Source organism: Barbus barbus, assembly GCF_936440315.1.
Source record: "Barbus barbus genome assembly, chromosome: 4".
Lineage (NCBI taxonomy): Eukaryota > Metazoa > Chordata > Actinopteri > Cypriniformes > Cyprinidae > Barbus > Barbus barbus.
In genome coordinates, this window is record NC_136732.1 from 34,533,123 (window position 1) to 34,555,453 (window position 22,331).

The 22,331-nt window shown below is 37.0% G+C and overlaps 2 protein-coding genes across 2 annotated transcripts in view; both read right to left on the reverse strand.

The window, feature by feature from the left end:
- The window catches only part of LOC306868757 (nucleolar transcription factor 1-like), a 967,110-nt gene that overhangs the window by 635,948 nt on the left and 308,831 nt on the right, over window positions 1–22,331 (reverse strand). The gene's annotated exons all lie outside the window — the stretch shown is intronic.
- LOC306860736 (protein FAM171A2-like) overlaps window positions 1–22,331 on the reverse strand; it is a 40,758-nt gene that overhangs the window by 15,357 nt on the left and 3,070 nt on the right. The window contains exons 2-3 of the mRNA XM_079402602.1: window positions 11,791–12,015; window positions 1,718–1,810 (exon numbers count right to left, since the gene is read on the reverse strand). Of these exons, the coding sequence (XP_079258728.1) occupies window positions 1,718–1,810; window positions 11,791–12,015 (318 nt within the window). The remainder of the gene's footprint in view (window positions 1–1,717; window positions 1,811–11,790; window positions 12,016–22,331) is intronic.

Here is a 22,331-nt window from a genome sequence, read left to right on the forward strand (position 1 = left end):
CATTCGGATCTCAGATTCCAAGCTAACCATGTGAAACACAGCCTGGCTGAGCCACCATAGAGTATCAGTAAGCCCATATTAAAGACAGACATAAAGTGTCAGTCAAACCTAGTGAAACATTGTGGTACTCATATGGGTATCATCAGTATGAGCCCAAACTGTGATGTCCTGATCCTTTTCTCTCCCTAGCAATTCCCTTTCCCCTTTTCATAGCACTATAAATAAAAAGATTAAGAGTGGTAAGAGTTGAGGCTCTGGTTAAAGGGACAGTTACTGTTTACTCACCCTCATGTTGTTCTAAACCTTTCTTCTGTGAATCACAACAGAAGATATTTTTCAGAATGCTGGAAACCAAACGGTATTGCAGTCCATTGACTTCCATTGAAAAAAAATGCTTGATTTTTCTCAATATTTTCAGTCATATGACATGAATGAGAAAAAATGTGATCCTGGACAACAAAACCAGTCATAAGGGTAAATTTTCTTAAATTGAGATGTATACATCATCTGAAAGCTGAATAAATAAGCTTTCCATTGATGTATGGTTTGTTAGGATATGACAATATTTGGCTGAGATGCAACTATTTGAAAATCTGAGGGTGCAAAAAATCTAAATATTGAGAAAATCGCCTTTGAAGTTGTCCCAATTAAGTTCTTAGCAGTGCATTTTACCAATCAAAAAATAAATTTTTACATATTTACGGTAGGATATTTACAAAATATCTTCATGGAACAAGATCTTTACTGATTTTTGGCATGAAAGAACAATGTATAATTTTGACCCATACAATGTATTGTTGACTATTGCTACAAATATACCCGTGCGACTTAAGACTGGTTTTGTGGTCCAGGGGGCATATTACTTAGGTTAGCATATTACTTATATTATCTTAGGTCTTAATTTAAGATATTATGTGTTAAATTAGGATTTTTCGTAAATTCGTATTACAGAAGCAAATCTTAACTTGATTTAGGATTCTTATCCTATCTTACAAAATATCTTATCTCTAGTTAGGAAATCTTAAATGGCATAATCAAGCTTGAAAATCCACTCTCAGGTCTGTTACCAAGCAACCAACACTGCTGATGGGGTAAAGAAAATAATAGAAGCTACTTCACTTTGAAAATCGCCTTTTGCTAAAAAACGTAAGGCATTAGTCACTTGCACTACAACCAGTAATGCTCCGTGACACTTTTGTTGGTCTCTATAATGCTGGTTGCAGTTCCTGTGCTAACTTTAATATGTTGTGCGGCAGTCTGTAATTACTTAAGTGTTTTGTCATCAAAATATAACACGTCTTCAGGGTCCTCCAAGAGTCTTTCTACCATTTAAACATCTTCGTTCTTCATTTTCAACTATTAATAAATGTAATACCATTGTCAGACAGCACAGTTGTAAGTGTTTTTTCCGTTAGCTTTCAAATAATTTTGAAGTTAGGACAGCTGTGGGGTTGTCCTAAAGTTAAGACAGTTTTTAGTGTTTTTTGTCATGTTAGGTGGTTTCTGTAATACCCCTTTCCTATCAGTAGTTAAGATAAGATAATGCACTTAGGAAATGCTGTTCTGTAATAGCTTTTGTCCTAAATGTGGTCCTAACTGAAATTACCATGGTTACCAAACAGATAAGATTTTAAAGTTAGGATCTTTCTGTAATACGCCCAGGTTCACAAATGCTGACTGTATGGATGACCTGTCCTAAAAACAGAAAAGAACTCACCTGGAGCACCCAACAGTAACTGCAGCACATCGTCATACAGCAGGAGAGTGGCTGGTCTCTGGGGAAGTAAGTACAGACTTATGGAGGCGTACACTGAAACACAAGTGAGAGAGAAACAAAAACAGAGGCATTAGTACACAAACATTTAAATATTTGGGGTTCGTAGGATTTTTTTTTGTTAAGAAATAAATACTTTTTGTCTGCAAGGATGCATTAAATGTCAAAAGCGACAGTAAAGACATTTATAATATTACAAAACATTTCTATTTCAAATAAATGCTGTTTTTTTTCAACTTTCCATCCAACTTACTTAGCATGTTAGAGCAGTGGTTCCCAACCCTGGTCCTGGAGTACCCTAACTCTGCACATTTAGTATTTTTCCCCATTCAAAAATGAATCTGAATCCACTCATGAGTTCATTAGTAATGACACAGGCCTTGTTTACACCTGATATTAAGATCACAAGTGCTAAATACAAGTGTTAAGAGGGTGTAAAACGTTTTGAGCTTGTCCACTTTCGACCACTTTCAGAGGTAGTCAAAAATGCATTCAATCTGATTGCTCTTATAGTGTGGACCCTTGTGTGTTCAAACAGCCACAAAAGACCGCCTCCTCTCTGCCTGACAGAATTTAAACTTTGCTGTGTGAAACCACGAGGTTGATACGAAGGCAAAAATGTCAATGTTCTCTTACCACCCTGCTGAAAAAAGGTATGTTTTGAAGCATGTTAGCTGGTTTAAGATGGTCATGTGCTGGTCCTATGAAACTAGCTCCTGCTCAGGACCAACTTAAACCAGCTCATGTCCAACTAAGGACCAGCTAAAACCAGCTCAAACCAGCTTCCATGCTTCAAAACATACCTAACCACCGGGTTCCCACGGGTCATGGAATTTCTGGAATATCATGGAATTTTAAAAGGTCTATTCCAGACATTGAAAGTCAGGGAATTTTATATATATTTTGTCCAAGTCATGGAATATCAGGGATTTTTGTTCGTCAACTCCATTCAGTACTTGCGCGCTGTGACCTGTGTAAACGGTGTGTACAGACAGCAGCGTCTCGGACACGCACGAGCCCTGAATTGAGTTTCTCTCAGCATCTTTCTTGCGCCTGAATGGTCAAATATATACAAAAGTATAAAAATGCCCGTCTTGGCAAGTAACTTTGTAGCTTTAACAATGAATAATCTATATTTAATTAGTCTGTAAACGGCCATTAACAGAGGCCAGACATGCTGAAGACGGACGCAACAAGGAGAAAATACCATATCAGGCAGAACAAGATTCATAATGCGCGAAATATAGGAATCCTAAACATTGAATTTTATTTGAATGTGTTTCTGAGGGGAACTGGTTGTTTTCAGAAAAGTTTACACAGCGTTTTCTTTTCATCTTGCCTCTGTATAATGCATTTAAATGAGTGTTAATACGCGCAGCACTGCTGTGTTTATAGTGGTAACCAAGGAAATGCTTTATCACTGTTCCATAAGCGCCACCTGCTGTCAAAGAGTGAAATTGTGTCTCATTCAGCCCGTCTGCTGTTTCTGTTTCACGTAGCATAATTTCACAAAGCTAAAGTCACATCATTCTGTTTCTTCAGATTTTGAAATTATGCAGTCTAAAATAAATCAAACATTGCATGTTTTTTTTTTTTTTGGATTGATTCATGATTAAAATGCAGTGGTTGCCTTGCCACTAATTTCAAATGGCAATGCAAAATCAAGGTGCAACACAGAGTGAAGAATATGCAAATGTTATTTTATAAGTAATTATTCAATTTCTGTACCTGAACACCTGCAAACATAAAAACTTAAGCAAAATTTCATTTCTATCTTTGTGCTATATATTTAATTTTGCTATTACTTGCAATTTGTTCTTATTTATCTTTAATGATGTTTGAACTTTATATTAGAAATTCTTATATAAAAAATCCTTAGCATTGAGCTATTTTTTCAGCGCCATCTTATTCCCGTCCCACTCGTCAACTGGCTATCACTATGTCAAATGCAGTCACCAGGCCACCAGGCTGTACCGGTTAACAAAGGCAAATATGCCAGAAAATGTAAATTTTTAGGCGCTTTGTACGAGAGAGAGAGCTCAACGCGTTGCAAATAGAAAAAAACACCTGCAAATTAAGAAAACAACTTCCTCAATTTTACAACGTACGCGCTGCAAATACTCACAACACAACCAAAAAAAGAAACGCACTGCAAATAGAAAAAAAACGCCTGCAAATTAAGAAAACAACTTCCTCAATTTGACAACACACAAGCTGCAAATGCTCACAACACAACCAAACAAAGAAACGCACTGGATATAAAATTTATTTGGTTGTATTGTGAGCATTTGCAGTGTTTCTTTATTTGGTTGCGTTGTAAGCATTTGCAGCACCTGCTGTCAAACTGATGAAGATGTTTTCTTGATTTGCTGGTGCTTTTTCTATTTGCATGTGTTTTCTGAAGTTGCAGCGCGTTGAGCTCTCTCGGCCACTGTAGCTTTGGCTACAAAATGACCTCTTCAAAGACGGAGTTAAAAAAAAAAAAAAGTGTAAAAAACATCAAAGAGCATTTAATGGTAAAAAGCAAAAAAAAAAAAAAAAGGCTCCGCACAGCAGCGGCCTGTTTTTCCATTCATTATAGGTCATGGAAATTCAGCTTTTTAGTCAGTGAAAGTCAGGGAATTTGACATTTGACTTTTGGGAACCCTGTAACCAGCATATGCTGTTCTTTTCAACAGGGCAGTCCTGATTCTAAAGCAAACCCAATTCGTTCAACATAGCCGCAAAACTATCATAGCAGAAACAATATTGAAAGCTGCTGCTCTTTGTATTATGTTCTGTTGTCTCCTTTTGCATTCTTATGTAAATTGTGCAAGCTTATTATATCAAAAGATCAGAAAAATCTCATATGTACACTCACCCATAGACTAAATCTGGACAGAAGTGGGCGAAAGTGGACAAAGGAGATGGATTAAAACACCAGGTGTAAACAGGAATGTGTCTCCCTTGTCAACCTGTGATCTGATTGACCAAAACGCATCTTAAAACCAGGTGTAAATAGGGCCACAAAGACCTGAAATGGGTAAATCAGATAATAGAAACATCCAAATTTTGTGTACTGTTGGGGGTACTCCACGACCAGGGTTAGGAACCATTGTCTTACTGCATCTTACTTAGCATTATTTGTATGCTGTTGTTCTTCCTTGTCCATATAAATCAGTTAACCATCCACTCTCTTTAGGTTTCAGGGATCTTTGACCCTGGAGAATACAAGGCTTTTATTTTTCCTGTGGGAAAATATAGTAGTTCACCAGATGTAGCAGCTAACTCACAGGTGCAAGACATGTCTCAGCACGGTCGAATCCTCAGGTTTGCAACACAGCAGGAACCTGTAATCTCGCATCAAACGAGTCTTTGATATCAGCGAGTAAACCCTGACAAAATCTGAGATAGTCCTGCAGCTGTATCACTTCCTGTCAAACTTCACCAGACCACCAGCTCCTTTGACCTTCAGTTGATGTTTGTTTTGGACCCATCAATATTTTGTCCAGAGGACAGACATCTAAATGTAAAAATCAGAGCTTTTGAGAGATCATGTTTAGTAAGAGATGCCAGCATTAAATATTCCTTTAATTTAAAGTCTTTTTAGTTGTGCATTTTCTTGCACTAAAACTACAGCTCCAACAACATCTATTTTTGTCAGCTAATTTAAATGTACCTCACCCTTCAGTGCTCCTCTATGGGCAGGAGGACATATGCTGGCAGTGCTCCAGAAGACCATTGCATGCAGAGAGCAGAAATCCTCTGTGCCCATTTCCCATCTGCTATGGCACATTGAAATGTCCCCCCTGCCTACCCACACCTCATGTTTTCCAGTGTTTATTTCATGATTCCAATCAAGCTCTTCAATCTAATGGAAGCTTATTAACAAAAACAGTTTGATAAGATTCTATAGGGATTGTCTGCTTATATTAAACAGGCCAGCAGAAGATATTAAGATCCAAGTGATCAGTATATTACATTCAGATTTCCCCAGCTCATCACTTGAAGGAGCAGACTGTGGGAAACTTGACACAGGCGATTCATGCACATTTACACTCGTGCAGCTCTGCATACAAGCACGCACACACAGCACAGATACCCTGAACAGAAGGGGCTCTGGTGTCTTTAATATTCTGTTTGGTCGGTATGCGCACAAAATAGAGGCAGTGACAACAATACTGCCCACATTGCATTAACTAGAAGCTGAAAGAAATGTGCATGTGTGTCACACACTGGATGGAGAGGCATACGAGGATGAGTAAGGTAAGAGCTTCTTTATTAAACAAACTGAAGGCAACCTCAACAGGTAAGTGCAATGACTCAGATTTCAATGAAGCTCAATAAGCTGAGGAATTAATCGTCTTTATGTTTCCCTTTAGTAGAATCATCTGGAGGAAGACATCCACTGGGATCCAGCAGGTAAGTGATAAGACAGACAAAGAGCTTGTAACCTCGAGACCAGACAATGAGTGTATGGATAGACTGTTGTTTTATAGGGAGCTTGATTGGTAGCAACAGGTGAGGAGGATTCCCTGATAGAGGTCAGGTGTGAGTGATTACTGATGGAGTGCAGGTGAGTGGCAAGAAGGACGCTGGGAATTGCAGTGCAGTTCGACTGGTGACTGTGACAGTATGAAGAGAGGGAGGGTGCAGCATTGGCATTGTGTGGTTTCATTTTACATCATTTGTAACCTTAGTTATTTTCTGCAGCATTGTGACAACACTATGCACATCTATGCACCCCCTGCTTTGATAATAAATCAGCCAGAATGTCTTAGTGCTGTCAAATGATTAATCACGATTAATCGCATCCAAAATAAAAGTTTTTGTTTACATAATATATGTATGTGTACTGTGTATATTTATTATGTATATATAAATATGCATGCGTGTTTAATTCAGAAAAAACATATTTTTATATATTAAATATATTCATTCATAATATAAATTATATGGATATAAATATAAATGTTAAATGCATGTAAATATTTTCAAAATTTATACTGTATGTGTGTGAATTTATATATACACATAATAAATATACACAGAACACACACATACATTATGCGAACGAAAACTTTTATATAGGATGCGATTAATCGCGATTAATCGTTTGACAGCACTAGAATGTCTAGGGATGCACAATATATTGGTACAACATCTGTTATCAGCCCAGTTTTGAGAGTCATCTAATCTTTGGTCAACCTTTAAAAACACTAATAATTTAACACTGTTAAATGTAATTTTGCAGATGTCAATATGAATATCTATTTTACATACTACACGTCTAAATTCACTGATTTTGACTGATTTGAAAAATTGACTGATTTTAGTTTAATTTATTTAGACAAATTAATACAGAATTTTAATGTTAGGCTTTATATGAAGTTTTATTGGTCATAATTTTAAATAGGTGCTGCAAATTGGTGTCAGTGTGAATGCCCCTTAAACAGTTTATTTCACACAAAAAATGAACACTTAAGCCCCGTTCACACTAGCAGCAAATTAGGTTTCTTGCTGCTAAGTACAAACATTTTGGAGGCAAAAGACTAAATATAATCTAAATCTAAATTAAATCCTTACATATAAACAAAAAATGAATGAGAAACAGAGCCTACTTTCTTCCATTGTGTATGTTTATCTACGGCTGAGAGGAGAACAGTCACATGAGTTCAACCGTCTTGTTTCCTATTGGCTGTTGCTCCCAAAAGTCGCTCTTCATTTGCATAAAGTTGAAGGATTCTGAACTTTGTCACATCGCTGGACACACCCCATCCGGTCACCAACGGTCGGTATCGCTCGCTGTTGCTCGTGTGAACGGGGCTTTATTCACCCTTCATGTCATTCTAAATCTATATGAGCTTTTTTTTCTGGGGGTAAAACAAATCTAAATACCTTATTTTGTGTTACAGAAAAAAAAAATAATACAAATGAATACAAATGATTTTGGGTCACTGTAGAAGGCTTCAAGCGAATATTAACTTGGACTGAATGCCACAAAATCCAATTTTTATATCATGAGCTCTTTAAAGCAAGTAAAATAGAGTTATTCAGTTAAACCATAATGGAATAAGAGAGATAGGCCAATGGAGGAAAGAACAAGTGTTCCCGACTTCAGTTGATTTAATCTGAGCCGCAAGCAACTGCTTCATCACTCCATGAGAATGGCTCGCTCACTCTCTCTCTCTCTCTCTCTCTCTCTCTCTCTCTCTCTCTCTCTCGCTCTCTCTCAGAGTTCGCGTGACACACTCAGATTATCAAAGTGCTGCGGGGACAGTTAAAACTCCACGACACCAGCAGGTTTTTTTTAGAAACCCTTTTTCAGCATGGCTGAGAGACTAAAGGCAGGCGGAATGGGACCAGGCAGATGGCTTTGGTACCAAGTAGATGAGATTTGAAAATGCTAACCTTTAGAAAGCTGAGTCACATTTACAAAAAATGGTGACATAACATTACTATAGAGATGTTCAGTGTGCAATCTGGGGTTGGAGTACATTTGTCATTCGTCAAATGACTGGCATCCCATCACTTTTGAACAGCTGTCACACCCCTGCTAGTCATGTAATCCGTCTGCCCTGTATTAAAACAACCATCCAGATAAAAACATGAGTCTGCCAATTAAAATGATTTTGTCAACTAGTAGTACTATTACAGCCATTACTGGCATCACAGGCATGTGCTGTTTGCAAACCACATACTTATGCAAATGCACAGGGAATAATATTTAAAAAAGTAAAAACAATATAAAACTGCAAAAATAAACAGAGTAGGACCAAAGTAATCAAAAAGATAATTCAATTATTATCCTAAAAATTAAACTGAATTGAAAAATTTAATAACTAGGAGCTTGTGAATTTTATCTATTTTTCAATATTTTATATAATTTCTTATAAATATATCAGTATATTTGAATATATTTGATATAAATGTTAAATTATGTATAAAATATTTAATTTATAAAAATATTAAAATGTATTAATGTTAGAGGTATGAACATCTTATCACTATTAGAGTGACCAAAATTAAAATTTCAAATAAAGCTTTGAAAAAGTTTTATAAAATGGTAAACCTCATATTTAAGCCTTTAAATAAAGAAAAGTGTTAAGTCAAAATGATAATTGATTAATAAATGATTAATATGTATTTTATTTGCTCTATAAATAAATTTAGATACCTTATCCGAATTGTTTAAATGTGTAGAAATCCACATAAGCTTGTTTTTCATCAGCTGGCCAAAATGTACTGCAGGGCATGCAAATTTGGTCAGTTTGTTTTGACTAGACGAAAAGTGTGCACAGGCTGAATGTAAATATAACTCTCTGTAAATCCACTCTCTGACACTAGGTGGCGCTTATGGAACAGCAGTATTAGAGATGTTTCACCATAACCATCACGTGAACAAAGCAGCATTGCAATTAAAAACACTGCTTTATTAGGTATTGCATGGAGTGAAGATGAAAACAAAATGCCATCAAATCTTTTCTGAAGACAGTAAGAACCTTCTTAGAAATACATTTAATTAATTAATTCATATATTCATTTGTACAATTCCCATAGCACTCTTTTAAAACCTCCCAGCTTTCCGCCATGTTTACACTCAAAACAAAACTACTCTGTAATCGAATACAGTTTTAATGATACTTAAAGGGGTCATCGGATGCCCATTTTCCACAAGTTGATATGATTCTTTAGGGTATTAATGAAAAGTCTAACTCACTGTTGTTAAAAATTCTCAATGGTAGTGTAAAACAACACTTTTTACCTTGTCAAAATCAGCTCTGCAGAAATCAACCCGTTTTTGCATGTTGCTTTAAATGCTAATGAGCTCTGCTCACCCCGCCCCTCTCTTCTGTGGGGTGACGAGCCGTGCTCTGAGAGACTGTGTTTACTACAGCCGCATTTAGCTGCGAAACTTGCTAACTAGCACGTTATTAGGAATAGCGATAGCAAAGAAAAAAAACAACCTTATTCTCACTTCTGCTGTAAGTGAAGCTGGATGACGAATGATTCGCGCGAACATAAATGGATTTAGGTAGATCGGGGGCGCATTCCCTTCACAAACAAAAGTAATCCACTGCGTCTTCAGCGGCTCAGATGTCGGGAGTAAATGATGACTGCTATGTTCATTATATCCAACAACAAAACCCCTCAATTGCTATGCAGCCATTCTTGTCTACATCCCTACTCCGGAGTTGAAAGAATGGTGGTCGGACTGTTAACGGCTCACTCAACTATCGTGGGAGCGGCCTTGGTCCGTGTGACGTTACACAGACAAGAAGCTGAGAACGGCCTGATTTGAAAAAGGGGATTTTATTTTTAGGGATTAAATAAAAATCACTGGGTGGATTTTTATCATTATAGGATAGATGTGCACACACGCTGCCAACACACATTTATGTTCAAACAACATGCACAAGTGAATTTAGCATCCCATGACCCCTTTAAAATATGAAGCGGTAATACTAAATTTTATCATGATTTATTGTCTAACCGATAATCGTTACATCCCTAATTAATGTATTGTTTTAAACGTTTTCAATATTTTACAGGTTAAATTTCCTGCATGCAAAAACAAACGCAGAACCAGAGTAGTCAAACAAAAATATCTAAATAAATCATGAATTTAAAAAAATGACATCGAACTGAGAGCTTGAGAGAAAATCTTCATCAATTCCAAACTTTACTTGCCAACTGTATTTAATTTGAGTGGTGACACAAGGAGCAGCTATAATACAAGTTTACTGGCAAGGGAACTTTGTCTTTAAGAAACTTAATGGTCAAATAAAAGTACATTAAAATAATACCAAATGTTGGTTGGTTAGTCTTGCAACAACAACAAAATAATAATAATAATATAGACATTATAAATGGTTAATATCCCTTAGACCTCGGGCATAATATCTTAATCTTAAATTGATTCCTGTAAACTGACATAAACTTAGTCTGGTCTGTCCCCACAATTCAATTCATTCAAAAACATCCTTTCTACCTCAACTTCATTTCATCGTCCACATTTCTGACAGCATTTCCTAATTTGGTGTGACTCAATGGGAATGTGTGTAATGCCCCCTCAAGAGGCTAATGTCATACTAAAGATGCCTTCATCCACCAGCCCGGCTGGTCTGGCACAACATGGAGCCACATTTGCTGGCTGCCTCTATATCTGTGACCCCACTGGCTAAGTGGCTTCCAGCTGCTCGTACAGACAGCTTTATGCTGAAATACATGATTTCACTGCCTCCCCTCCCCAGAGGTCTGACCGCATAACTGGGTGGGGTTTGGGTGGAGAGAGGGGCAGTGGAATACATGCTGTTGTGCAAATAAATTAAACCAATCGTAGAGCGAGAGAGTCAAAAGAGGACATGACCGTCTGGGGCCCAACTCCGAACAGCTGCTAGGTATCACAACGCGGGTCGGCACGATCCACACCCCAGTGAGTGTTGTTTAACATTCCTGTCCATTTGTGTGCAAAGCTCCATCTGGATTACAGATCTAGATGGTTCATCTAAATAATAGGATGTAGCCAACAGATCGCAAATCACTCGTCAGATTTGGAAAGTTCATTGAGGCCATGAGCAAAAATGTCATCATGCTAACAGTTGCACTTGAAACGGCAATGTAATAAACCAATACTACATTCACCTTAAATGCACTTTGAGATGCTTTGGATAAAAGCGTGTGCTAAATGCGGAATATAAATCAGGGTTTATTGGATACAATTTTTTTGTGTTTCTTGTTACTCAAAAGCAACCTAATTAAATGGTAAAATTTGTGACATCTAGACTGAAACCAGGGACCTTTTAATCTGCAGGCAAATGCTTAATCTATACTCCTCATTTTTAATAAGGGATTAACATGATTCCAGAGAAGCCCATAAACACCAACTGGTTTTGCTCTAGCAGTTTTGAAAGGAAGTCCAGTTAATGCGTGTGAATTTCAGAATGAAACCAAATACTGTTTCTAATTATAATCTGCAGGCTTTCCCTGACACTGTCAAAAATTTTCGGTGCTATAGTAGTATAGGAAGTACTCACGCGGGATTCGGCTGGCATGCCAGGGTGCCGAGTTTGTGACAAATCCGTGCTTTGATGCTGTGACGATGACCCATGTTCCTGGGCGGTACAGGAACGTAAGTGTGACAATCCCATCTCCTGCAAGGCTAGATGCTAAGACCGTCTGGTTTCCACACACCTGAACTGTGGATTCCTTTAAAGGTGACAGGTCGCTGTTGTCAAATACCTGGACTTTAATCAGCACCTCTGTGGAAACAAGAATTCAAGGCTTTTAAAAGCAATATTTCTTTATAAAAGAAAATCATTTTAATACAATTAGTTCTGAATATACTGACATATTTGACATGTATTCTATAGGTAATGGTTATTATGGTTAATTAAAACTAAAACCATTAAAAAATTCTTTACTTGAAATAAACTGAAATAAAAAAGCTTTTTATTTAGTTTTAGCTATAGATGCCAAGTCAACATTTCTCATTTTCATCTAGTTTAACGAAACAAACTAAAACGTTAAAACTATAGACATATTTAAAATATTGGTAACACTTTACTTAAAGCTTTATGTATAATGCATTACAAAAGTAGTTTTAATGCATTAATTAAGGCTTGTAATGCACCTTATAATACATTGTACAATCTCATGAATAACTGTAACCACAGTTAATAAATTATAACACTTATCAATTCATTGTTAAACTATGCATTTTAAATTCGGTTATAATTATTTAAGACAAGATATAATGTATTAAAACGCACATTATGAATAATTGTAATGCATTATACCCTCCTTTAATAACCCTTTATAATGCAGTATACATAAGAGCTTTACGTTTGGTGTTACCAATATATTTAAAAAACAAAAACTAATACAAATGACACAAGCAAAACAAAATTACTAAAACTTTAAAATTAAAGTGAAATCAGAAAATAAAAATAAAATCTACTTCAAAATTGTACATCAGTGATACCAAAATAACACAGTACACAATAATGCACAGTACAATCTAACACTGTCCAATATTAAAGACCTTTTCATTCAGTATTGAATGTATATTGGCTGTAAATATAATCTTTATATGAGTTTAAATCTACTGTTGTGGTATTTTAAATCAACCTTTCCCTCAAATGCACATACCCATCTCTTTTACATCTCAGTCAGATGACCTTTTCCTGTCTAAGTGATTGATTGACCAGACCAGAGTAAGCACCACTGTGGACCAGACTTTGTGCCACAAGCTACCTGAGAGACTACATCTGTGTATGGAACTAAAATTGTCAAGTCTCTTTTAACAACATGTTTGCTGAGAGTTTATGTTAGACACATCTAGACCCAGTGGCCTACATTCAACAGATGAGATGACTATGTTTAGAAGTGTTTGTCCTGATCCGACAAGTTAAGTACTCTGGTTTGTTTACATTAAAGACTCGAAAGCATGGCGAGCCTTTGAGCCACTTTCAGTGGGCCAGAATGTCTGCCACCATGTTCGATTGACACTGGACAAATGCAGCAAATCTGTCTAGCTGAGTTCCTGGACATGTGCTTTCTGTTCGAAATGGATGACCTGGTTCACCCCCCCCCCGAGAACATTTACAAGGGCACATCTAAACAGGCCAGGAAGAGAGCAAGTCTTTGCCCTGATTTTTTTGGGATCTGGGTACATAAAATTCAATATATTTAACTGGAAATACATTATAAAAACAGCTTTTAAGTTTCAGTGACCATTTTACTTAAGGAAAAGTTATAAACTAGTCATGATTTCCTCACCAGAACCATTTACGACTTTGTTCATGCAATGTTTGCTTCGCGTCCTGTTCACACTCACATGATGCAGTGTCCTTCAGAACCTCTCGTTCTTTTGATTCTAAATGGGTCAATTGATGCATGTTACCATGGTTACTAGGAGATGTCAGCAGGCTGTGTGAAAAAAAAAAATGAGTCCCTGCATTTCCTGGCGAGGGGACACAAGTTCACTTCAGAAAATAAGATCTTCTGAACCAGTCATGCACAGTAGATCTAATCACACACCGATGATGATAATATTCAAACAACCCGCAGGTACGCAGCGGCCGCCCGGACGGGCCCCCCCAGGAGGGGGGGGGGGGAGAGTAGAGCGCAGTCTCGAGGGTACCCCCCGGCCTGCGAGGGGCGATGGGGGTATGTAGTGAGTGGGGCGGGGGCGAGAGCCGTGGGAATGGAGCGAGGCCGGTGGAGTTAATGATAATGAGCGACACCTGCGCCACTCACCGGTCTCGAGTCCCACGGAGGAGCTCCGGAAGGATTAAAGGAGGAGTGATGACAGTAGAAGACGAGAGAGGACCAGGCCTAGACTTTATTTTGTGTTTTGTGTGCGGCAGTCGTCCGTGAGGGGCTGCCGCTTTACTTTTGTGTTTGTTTATTTTTATTAAAGTCTTTAAATGTTTGGCAGTTCCTGCCTCCTTCTTCTCGTTCTACGAACTTTGTTACATATATATATATATATATATATATATATATATTTCACATTCACGGTCACCAAGAGGTACATTAACAGAATTTAAAGAATCTTCACTTCCACTCAACCACCAGGATTTCCTGTACACAATTCCACTTCCTGTCTATTGTTTAAGCTGAAGTCGTAAATAATCTAGGAAACTTTTCTGCAACAAAAGTTCTAAGCCTGAGCGGAAAAATGAACTCACAGAATAACTTTTATTTTACTAGAACTAAATGTTTATTTAAAACTAAAACATAAATTTGCCAAATATAAATATTTATCTGCTGTTGAGTGGAAGGTGAAAACGAAGCCTACATTTTTCCACTCTTTCCATGTTTAGTCCAATCCACTGTGATCGTCTCTTTAAAACAAACAGCACTTCATTATTTGCTTGTAATCTCTTCCACTCATTCCTGAACACATTGGCAGTCAGGAGCAGCGTTTCTTCACAGGCTGAGTGTCTGTTATAGACAGCTGATGAGACTGAATGGAGACCACAGCACTTTTGAGTGGCGTACTAAATTTTCTCATTCATGAATAATAAACATTTCCAACAACAACAAACATTTCTACCCTGCTGAAATGTCTTTTGCAAATTAGTAACAGTTAATGGACCATAAACATTTCAAATGGCACAATTATTAGTATTAAGTCAAAATGGTGTTGGTGCTGTTGCTAGAGCTTAACTGGGGGATTTGCAAATCTCTTCCTCTCTCTATCTCTTGTTAATGTGTTCCACTGCCAAACAATGACACCATTGGGTTTTAAGTTAGAAAGCCTCATTGTTCAGGCAAGTGTAAAGTCAATGTGAGACTGGGGAAAAGATGGTCAAGTGAGGAAATCCTCAATGTTACACCAAGGCAGAAAAGTGTAATTAAATTGTTGACAGGTGGTCCTGGTGTCATCGATGGTTCCAGACCTCCCTGTTGTTTTTTCAGACAGGCAGATGATGTGTTAACAGCCAAGCAGGAATGTCTGCCTGTCAGGAGCCTTGTTGGCCAAAACCACTGGGATGCTTACAAAGTCTCAGACATAAAGGCAGTGTAGCCATACTGTGAGGCCTGAATAAACAAGCATGGACGTATGTGTGGTAGCAGGGTCCATAATTAACACTCATTCAGCACCAAATGCAAGTAAAGATTTGGGCAGAATATACCGGTAATACCTACATAAGGAATAATACAGAGATTCAGTTGATTTGTAAGAATAAAACAACTTGTTGATTCTGAAGTGACATGCACTCTTCAAATGAATGTGTTCAGATAATAAGCCACCAAAACAAAAATATGTCGTACACATGATTTTGTGAATGATTAATGTGGCTAGTGACAATGTTCTGTGCTATAAAAGAAACAGCAAATTAATTTACACAAAATGAAACTACATAATGCAATTATATAAAATTAATAATTAAATGAATACATTAACAATTTAATAATAAATGTAAAATTAAATAAGAAATTATTAAAATAATTTATAAAAAAAACAAAAAACAAAAATATATATAAAATAACAAAACACACACACACACACACACACACACACACACACACACAGTTTCTAAGCAATATTTACATACATACATTTTCAACTGGTGTGGCAATAAGTTGCCCTCGTTGTGTGTGTGTGTGTGTGTGTGTGTGTGTTATGAAGTGCAAACTCTCACCTCTCCATCTGTATAAGACGGTTTGGAGAGTCTTGTGTCAGAGATATAGAATAGAACAGCTCATAAATCATTTCCAAAAGCCTCACCCTCTCCCCGGCACCAGCTGGACAATGTCCTTAGCCCAGGAAAACAGTAACCCAGGTCCCGCTCAGCAGGACAAAATGTTATGCAATAATCAGACAAAAACATCTAACAAAGATCCTGCTATTCAATCCTCTGCTAAAACTGGAGCACATCCACTCTTCATGTGATAACACTTGAGATGTATGCGGTCCCCATCTCCTCTAGGCAACCTCATGAGATACTTGTATATTTCCAGCATCTTGGATGTTATGTGAGAAAAATAACCAAGCAGCTAGGGAAAAATACTGCTAGGATCTGAGAAAAATCCAATGTAAGATCAAATAGCTCAAGGTCTAACTCGGTACACATTTAGCTTGTACAATCTGGCATCTTTACAGCTTTAAAGGGCTGCAAAAACAAACCAGTCATCCAAAGTGCGAGATTTTGCTGGAAGGGAAAAAATAATCTTCTAAGGGCTCTAAAGGTGTTGATACAACACCAGAGAGGAAAAGCACAGCAGAGATGTGTTGACTCAGCTCTAATGAAACCATTGTTGCTCAGGGAATTCATAGACTTCTGCACAGCTTGATGGGAGGAAATGTCTGAAATGTTGAGCCTAAAATTCACAATTCACAAAATTCACTTTATCTGTCAGTGGTGGGCACTTATATATATATATAAAATAAATAAATAAAATATATAGACAGTCATGGCCAAAAGTATCGGCACCCTTGGTAAATATGATCAAAGAAGGCTGTGAAAATTAATCTGCATTGTTAATCCTTTTTATCTTTTATTTAAAAAAAATCACAAAAATCTAACCTTTCATTGGATAATAAGAAATTAAAATGGGGGGAAATATCATTATGAAATCAATGTTTTTCTCAAATACACTTTGGACACAATTATTGGCACCCCTAGAAATTCTTATGAGTAAAATATCTCTGAAGTACATTCCCATTCATATTCACAATTTTGAGCACTCCAGAGTGATTAAGGACATGAAATTATCCAGCCATGGCTTCCTGTTTCACAGAAATATAAATAGGAGGGAAAACAAAGCTCAAATTCCCTTAATTGTCATCACAATGAGAAAAACCAAATAAAATATTTCTGATGTGCAGCAAAAAATAATTGAGCTTCCCAAATTAGTGAAGTGGCTTTAAGAAAAGATCTAGAGAAGTGAAAATTCCCATTTCCACCATCAGGGCAATAATTAAGAATTTCCAATCCAACATAAAATGTTACGAAACTGCCTGGAAGAGGACGTGTGTCTATATCGTCCTATTGCACGGTGAAGAAAAGAGTTTGAGTGAGTTTGAGTGGCTAAAGACTCTCCAAGGACCACAGCTGGAGAATTGCAGAAAATAGTTGAGTCTCGGGGTCAGAAAACCTTTAAAAAAAAAATAGTCAAACAGCCCCTACGTCACCACATGTTGTTTGGGAGTGTTTCAAGAATAATTCTCCTAGCTCATCCAAAAACAAACTCCAGCATATTCAGTTATCAGACACGACTGGAACTTCAAATGGGACTGGCTTCTATGGTCAGATGAAACTAAAAAAATTGCTTTTTAGCAGCAAACACTCGAAGGGTTTGGTGAGGGATAAAAAGTACCCCATGTGTACAATGAAATATACTGCTGTATTTTTGATGTTGTGGGCCTATATTTCTGCTGGAGGTCCTGGACATCTTGTTTAGACACATGGCATCATGGATTCTATCAAATACCAACAGATAAAAAATCAACAAGTGACTGACTCTGTTAGAAATCTTATAACGGGCCATGTTTGGATCTTCCAACCGTACAATAATCCAAACACAAACCTCAAAAACAACACAAAAATGGGTCACTGAGCACAAAACCAAGCTTCTGCTATGGCCATTCCAGTCCTCTGACCTGAACCCTGTAGAAAATGAGGTGAACTGAAGAGAAGAAGCACCAACAGTGAGCTGGGAATCTGAAGGATCTGGAGTGATTCTGGATAAAGGAATGGTGTCTGATCTCTTGTCAGGTGTTCTCTAACCTCATCAGGCATTATAGGAGAAAATTTAGAGCTGTTAAGGCCTTTCCACACAAAAGCGAGGCGAATCGTGCGCGAATGTTGCTTTCACACCGTGCGCGAAACGAATGTTCGCCTTCTGCTAATTCACGCTTGCACGCTAAGTGGCGCCGACCAACAATGTATTTTCCCTCAGATATATAACGCATATATGGATTTAACATCTAAATTATAATTATAAATAAATTATAATAAACAAAGTTTGGTTCTACACCAGAAACACACGCTATCTATAATGCTTACAAGAATAGGCTACATCCTAAAATATAATTAGAAGTACAATTAGCATCAAGCTACACTTGAAAATGTATTTAATTATTAGTGTATTTGCTTACCCACTTTAAACCATCATCGAGTGCTTGTAATGACTTATTACAAGTTATTACTGTGATTTATAGTTGATTTTGATTCTATAATACTAAGCAGACACATGCACTCTTTGTATGTTTAATAAGGCTACACTGTTAATATTAGTCATAAACATCCTTTATTTCTATAAAAAAATAAAATGAGCTGCATACAAAACATACAGAAAATATATCGTCATAATCATGTCTATTTGCTTTCATATTTCATGTGTAGAAAAATGTTTCACTTATTTTTTTATTTTAATATGGAAGATCTAGACTAGAGAGTGAACACGCTCTGACTCATAACACTCGCACACGTGGAAGAAAACGGATGGTGCTCTACAGATCACATGATTCAGTGGATAATTATTAGAAATGTTATTCTGTATGAAGAAAATGTGAGAATAAATCTGTTCTGAAATACAACGATAACAAGAACTCATCCACTCTCTTATCCAGGATACTCTTCTTCGTTGTTTGTGCAACAGCAGCTGCTCCGGTCACGTGATCCTAGGTCAAATCTTATTGGACGGCCGTGTGTTCACTTTGCGAAACTGAAAAGATTCGTCGGACTGGACGAAAAAAAACAATCGCATTTTCGGTGCGCGAATGTTCTATGTGGAAGCATCCATAGGAAGCTGTTGTTTTATTCCAGCGCGTCATCGCGTCTGAAATTCATTTTGATTTTTCGCGCTCAGTGTGGAAAGGCCTTTATGGCAAATGGAGGTTTCAAAAAGTATTGAACAAAAGGGTGCCGTTAATTGTGGCCAATGTGTATTAGAGAATAACATTTATTTCATAATGATATTTTCCCCCATTTTAAATTCTTATTATTCAATGAAAGGTTAGATTTTTGTGATTTTTTTTAATAAAACATCAAAAGGATTAACAATGCAGATTAAATTTTCGCAGCCTTCTTTGATTATATTTACCAAGGGTGCCCATATTTGTGGCCATGACTATGTATATATATATATATATATATATATATATATATATATATATATATACACACACACACACACACTCACACAATTTTTCAAGTACAACATGGTTTCTTCAGTAGAAACCTATCAAGAATAAAAGCAAAAACAGGCTTAACATTTGGAGCTAAGTATTAAAATTAAAAATTACTCCCCTGCTGAAAAAAAAACAATAGATCCCTGCCCAAAACACAATAGAAAATGTAATGGATTTAATGGTTATAATGGGAATTGTATTGGTTTTAATGGAAACTATAATGGTGTCTACTGGTATGTGATGGATTCTATTGGTGGGATGTTAAATCCTATTGGAAAAATGCCCAAAACACACTACAAAAAGGAATTTTGTAATGGTTTTACTGGAAAAAGCTAATGGTTTATAATGGTATTTTAATGGAAACCATTGGAATTTCTGCGATGGCTTCTATTGTTTTTTTTTACATTTACAGTTATTCATTTAGCTGACGCTAAGCGACTTACAATTGCTATATATGTCAGAGGTCGCACGCCTGTGGAGCAACTAGGGGTTAAGTGTCTTGCTCAGGGACACATTGGTGTCTCACAGTGGATTCGAACCCGGGTCTCTCACACCAAAGGCATGTGTCTTATCCACTGCGCCATCACCACCTGTTTTAGCAGGATTTTAACAGATTAACTATAAAATGAGCACTAAGGCGGAGCTATATTTTAGTTTACCCACCCAAACATGCAAGCAAATGCAATGTATTGTAACGTGATAGAATTGTTCCTCTTCTCTTTACTGCATTTTATTTATTTGCACCAAATAAACTTCCAAACAGTAACTGTAACAGTCTGTTAAGAATATTGCATGACCAAAAGGATTACAAGCAAAATTAGGAACCCTTTCTAAATCCTAATCCAGATTACCGTTTCAAAACATAGCTAAACTCATATTAGACACAATAAACTGAGCAAAACACATACTTAACATTATAAACAAGCCTGTGCCACTGCTTTAGAAGATGTCTGGCTGGATTGTGTTTTATGGGCATTGGGCCATTTCGGGTTTAGTGTAGATGACGTAGTCTCCAATTTTTCATGCGTTCTTTTCCTGAAGCTTTTCACACCCACCAATCAAAATATCTGGACACATTGTGATGATGTGAAGCAGGATCTCCTCAGAGGTCAGGTTTACAGGGGCTCTGCTGCTGATAAATCTGCCATTTCCTCTGAGCGTTAGGGTGTCTGGTGTCAACAAAGAAATTCCTACCTTTGAACAGCAGCCCGGGGAGTTCATGGTGGGCTGATGGCCAGACGCACACTCCTTAAAGTTGTGACGGCCCGTGTAACCAGAAAATCCTGCCAAGCTATTCTGTACCCTTCCGCCCACAAACAGTCCATGCTATGAAGAGCCTTAAATAAAAGATCTACTGTCAAAGCACATGATATCACCTTAGAAAGACCTTTCTATGACCTGCCAAAGCACATGCAGGTGCTTTGAATTTGCAAATTCAGACTAAATCAGAATTCAGTTCACTTCACATCTATCCCTAATGGTGGTTAATGGACCGTTTTCAACAAAAGCTACACTCTATTGACAGCATCTGTTGCTTACCACAAAAAAAACTTTCTTGGTTACTGAAAACTATTTTTTTAATCATCAGCACAATTGACCCTTTGCTAAGCTCCACCCCCTTGGTTACTTTTTATGAGTTTTGGCTGGTTGTTTACACAATAACAAACTACGGGGTGGTGATGGCGCAGTGGATAAGACACATGCCTTTGGTGTGAGAGACCTGGGTTCGAATCCACTGTGAAACACCAATGTGTCCCTGAGCAAGACACTTAACCCCTAGTTGCTCCAGAGGCGTGCGACCTCTGACATATATAGCAATTGTAAGTTGCTTTGGATAAAAGCGTCAGCTAAATGAATAAATGTAAATGTAAACTATAAAAACGTGACCTTGTGAAAACTGATGCCATACGCATGTGTATTATGTGTTTAGTCTATAGGCTTGCGAGAAGTTCATTACAAAGTGGCATCGCCAGCTACTGGCATGCATAATACAGCGTTTTAATTGTTTTCAAGGATCCAAGTGAACGGAGATCATATTGACAACATTGTCATCTATACATTGTGCAAAACTGTTCAAAAATTTAAAGGATTTTTTTTTTTTTTTACAGTTTGTAGTATACTGTTTTAATGTACACATAACCTCAGTCAAGTTTCACAGAGCAAGTAATGAACAGCTAGATTTTCAGTAAAAAATTTTTTTGATTTTACTCTTATGCAGATTGAAATTAATTACGACATGGCAAAGCATCTTAATCTGACTTTTTTAATATTGTGTATATTAGTATAAGTATATTCACATATATTAGTGTATGTGAACAATGTTTCTACCATGCACTGTGAAATCTTTAGTTGTTATGGACAAGTCAATGACCAAAATAAATATGTACATGAAATTATGTTATATACAAATATTATTTTGCATTAATTTCATTAATTGCAGTGCTTAATGGGATCATTTGGCGCAATTTGTTTGTCACTATTCTTTGATTGGTGGCATTTTGTTTTCAGAATCATGGATAATGTAGCTTTGAAATTGAAATCATGTGGACTGATGGCATTAACAAAAGCATATACCATGAATCAACAACCTCATTTCTCACAGTAAGGTTTAGAAGTTATTAAAAATCAATCAATTTAAAAAAATCATTAAAAGTCAATTTATATTTATATTTCTTTATATATAAAGAAAATTTATGGGATATATTCTTCAAGAACTTGACTGTTGCACTCTATTATAAACTGACCTATAATTGATATCATGGCTGATTTGATTTCACTGGAGCTCTATGAAGTCATACAGGTTCCAAAATTGAATGACATCTAATAAAAGCGTCATGCAGCACAATGCTGCAATTGTGTCCCAAAGAAAAGCCTAGAGAGGCAAGCCGGGGCAGCACTCAAACAAGCGCTGTCATGGTAACACTTGTT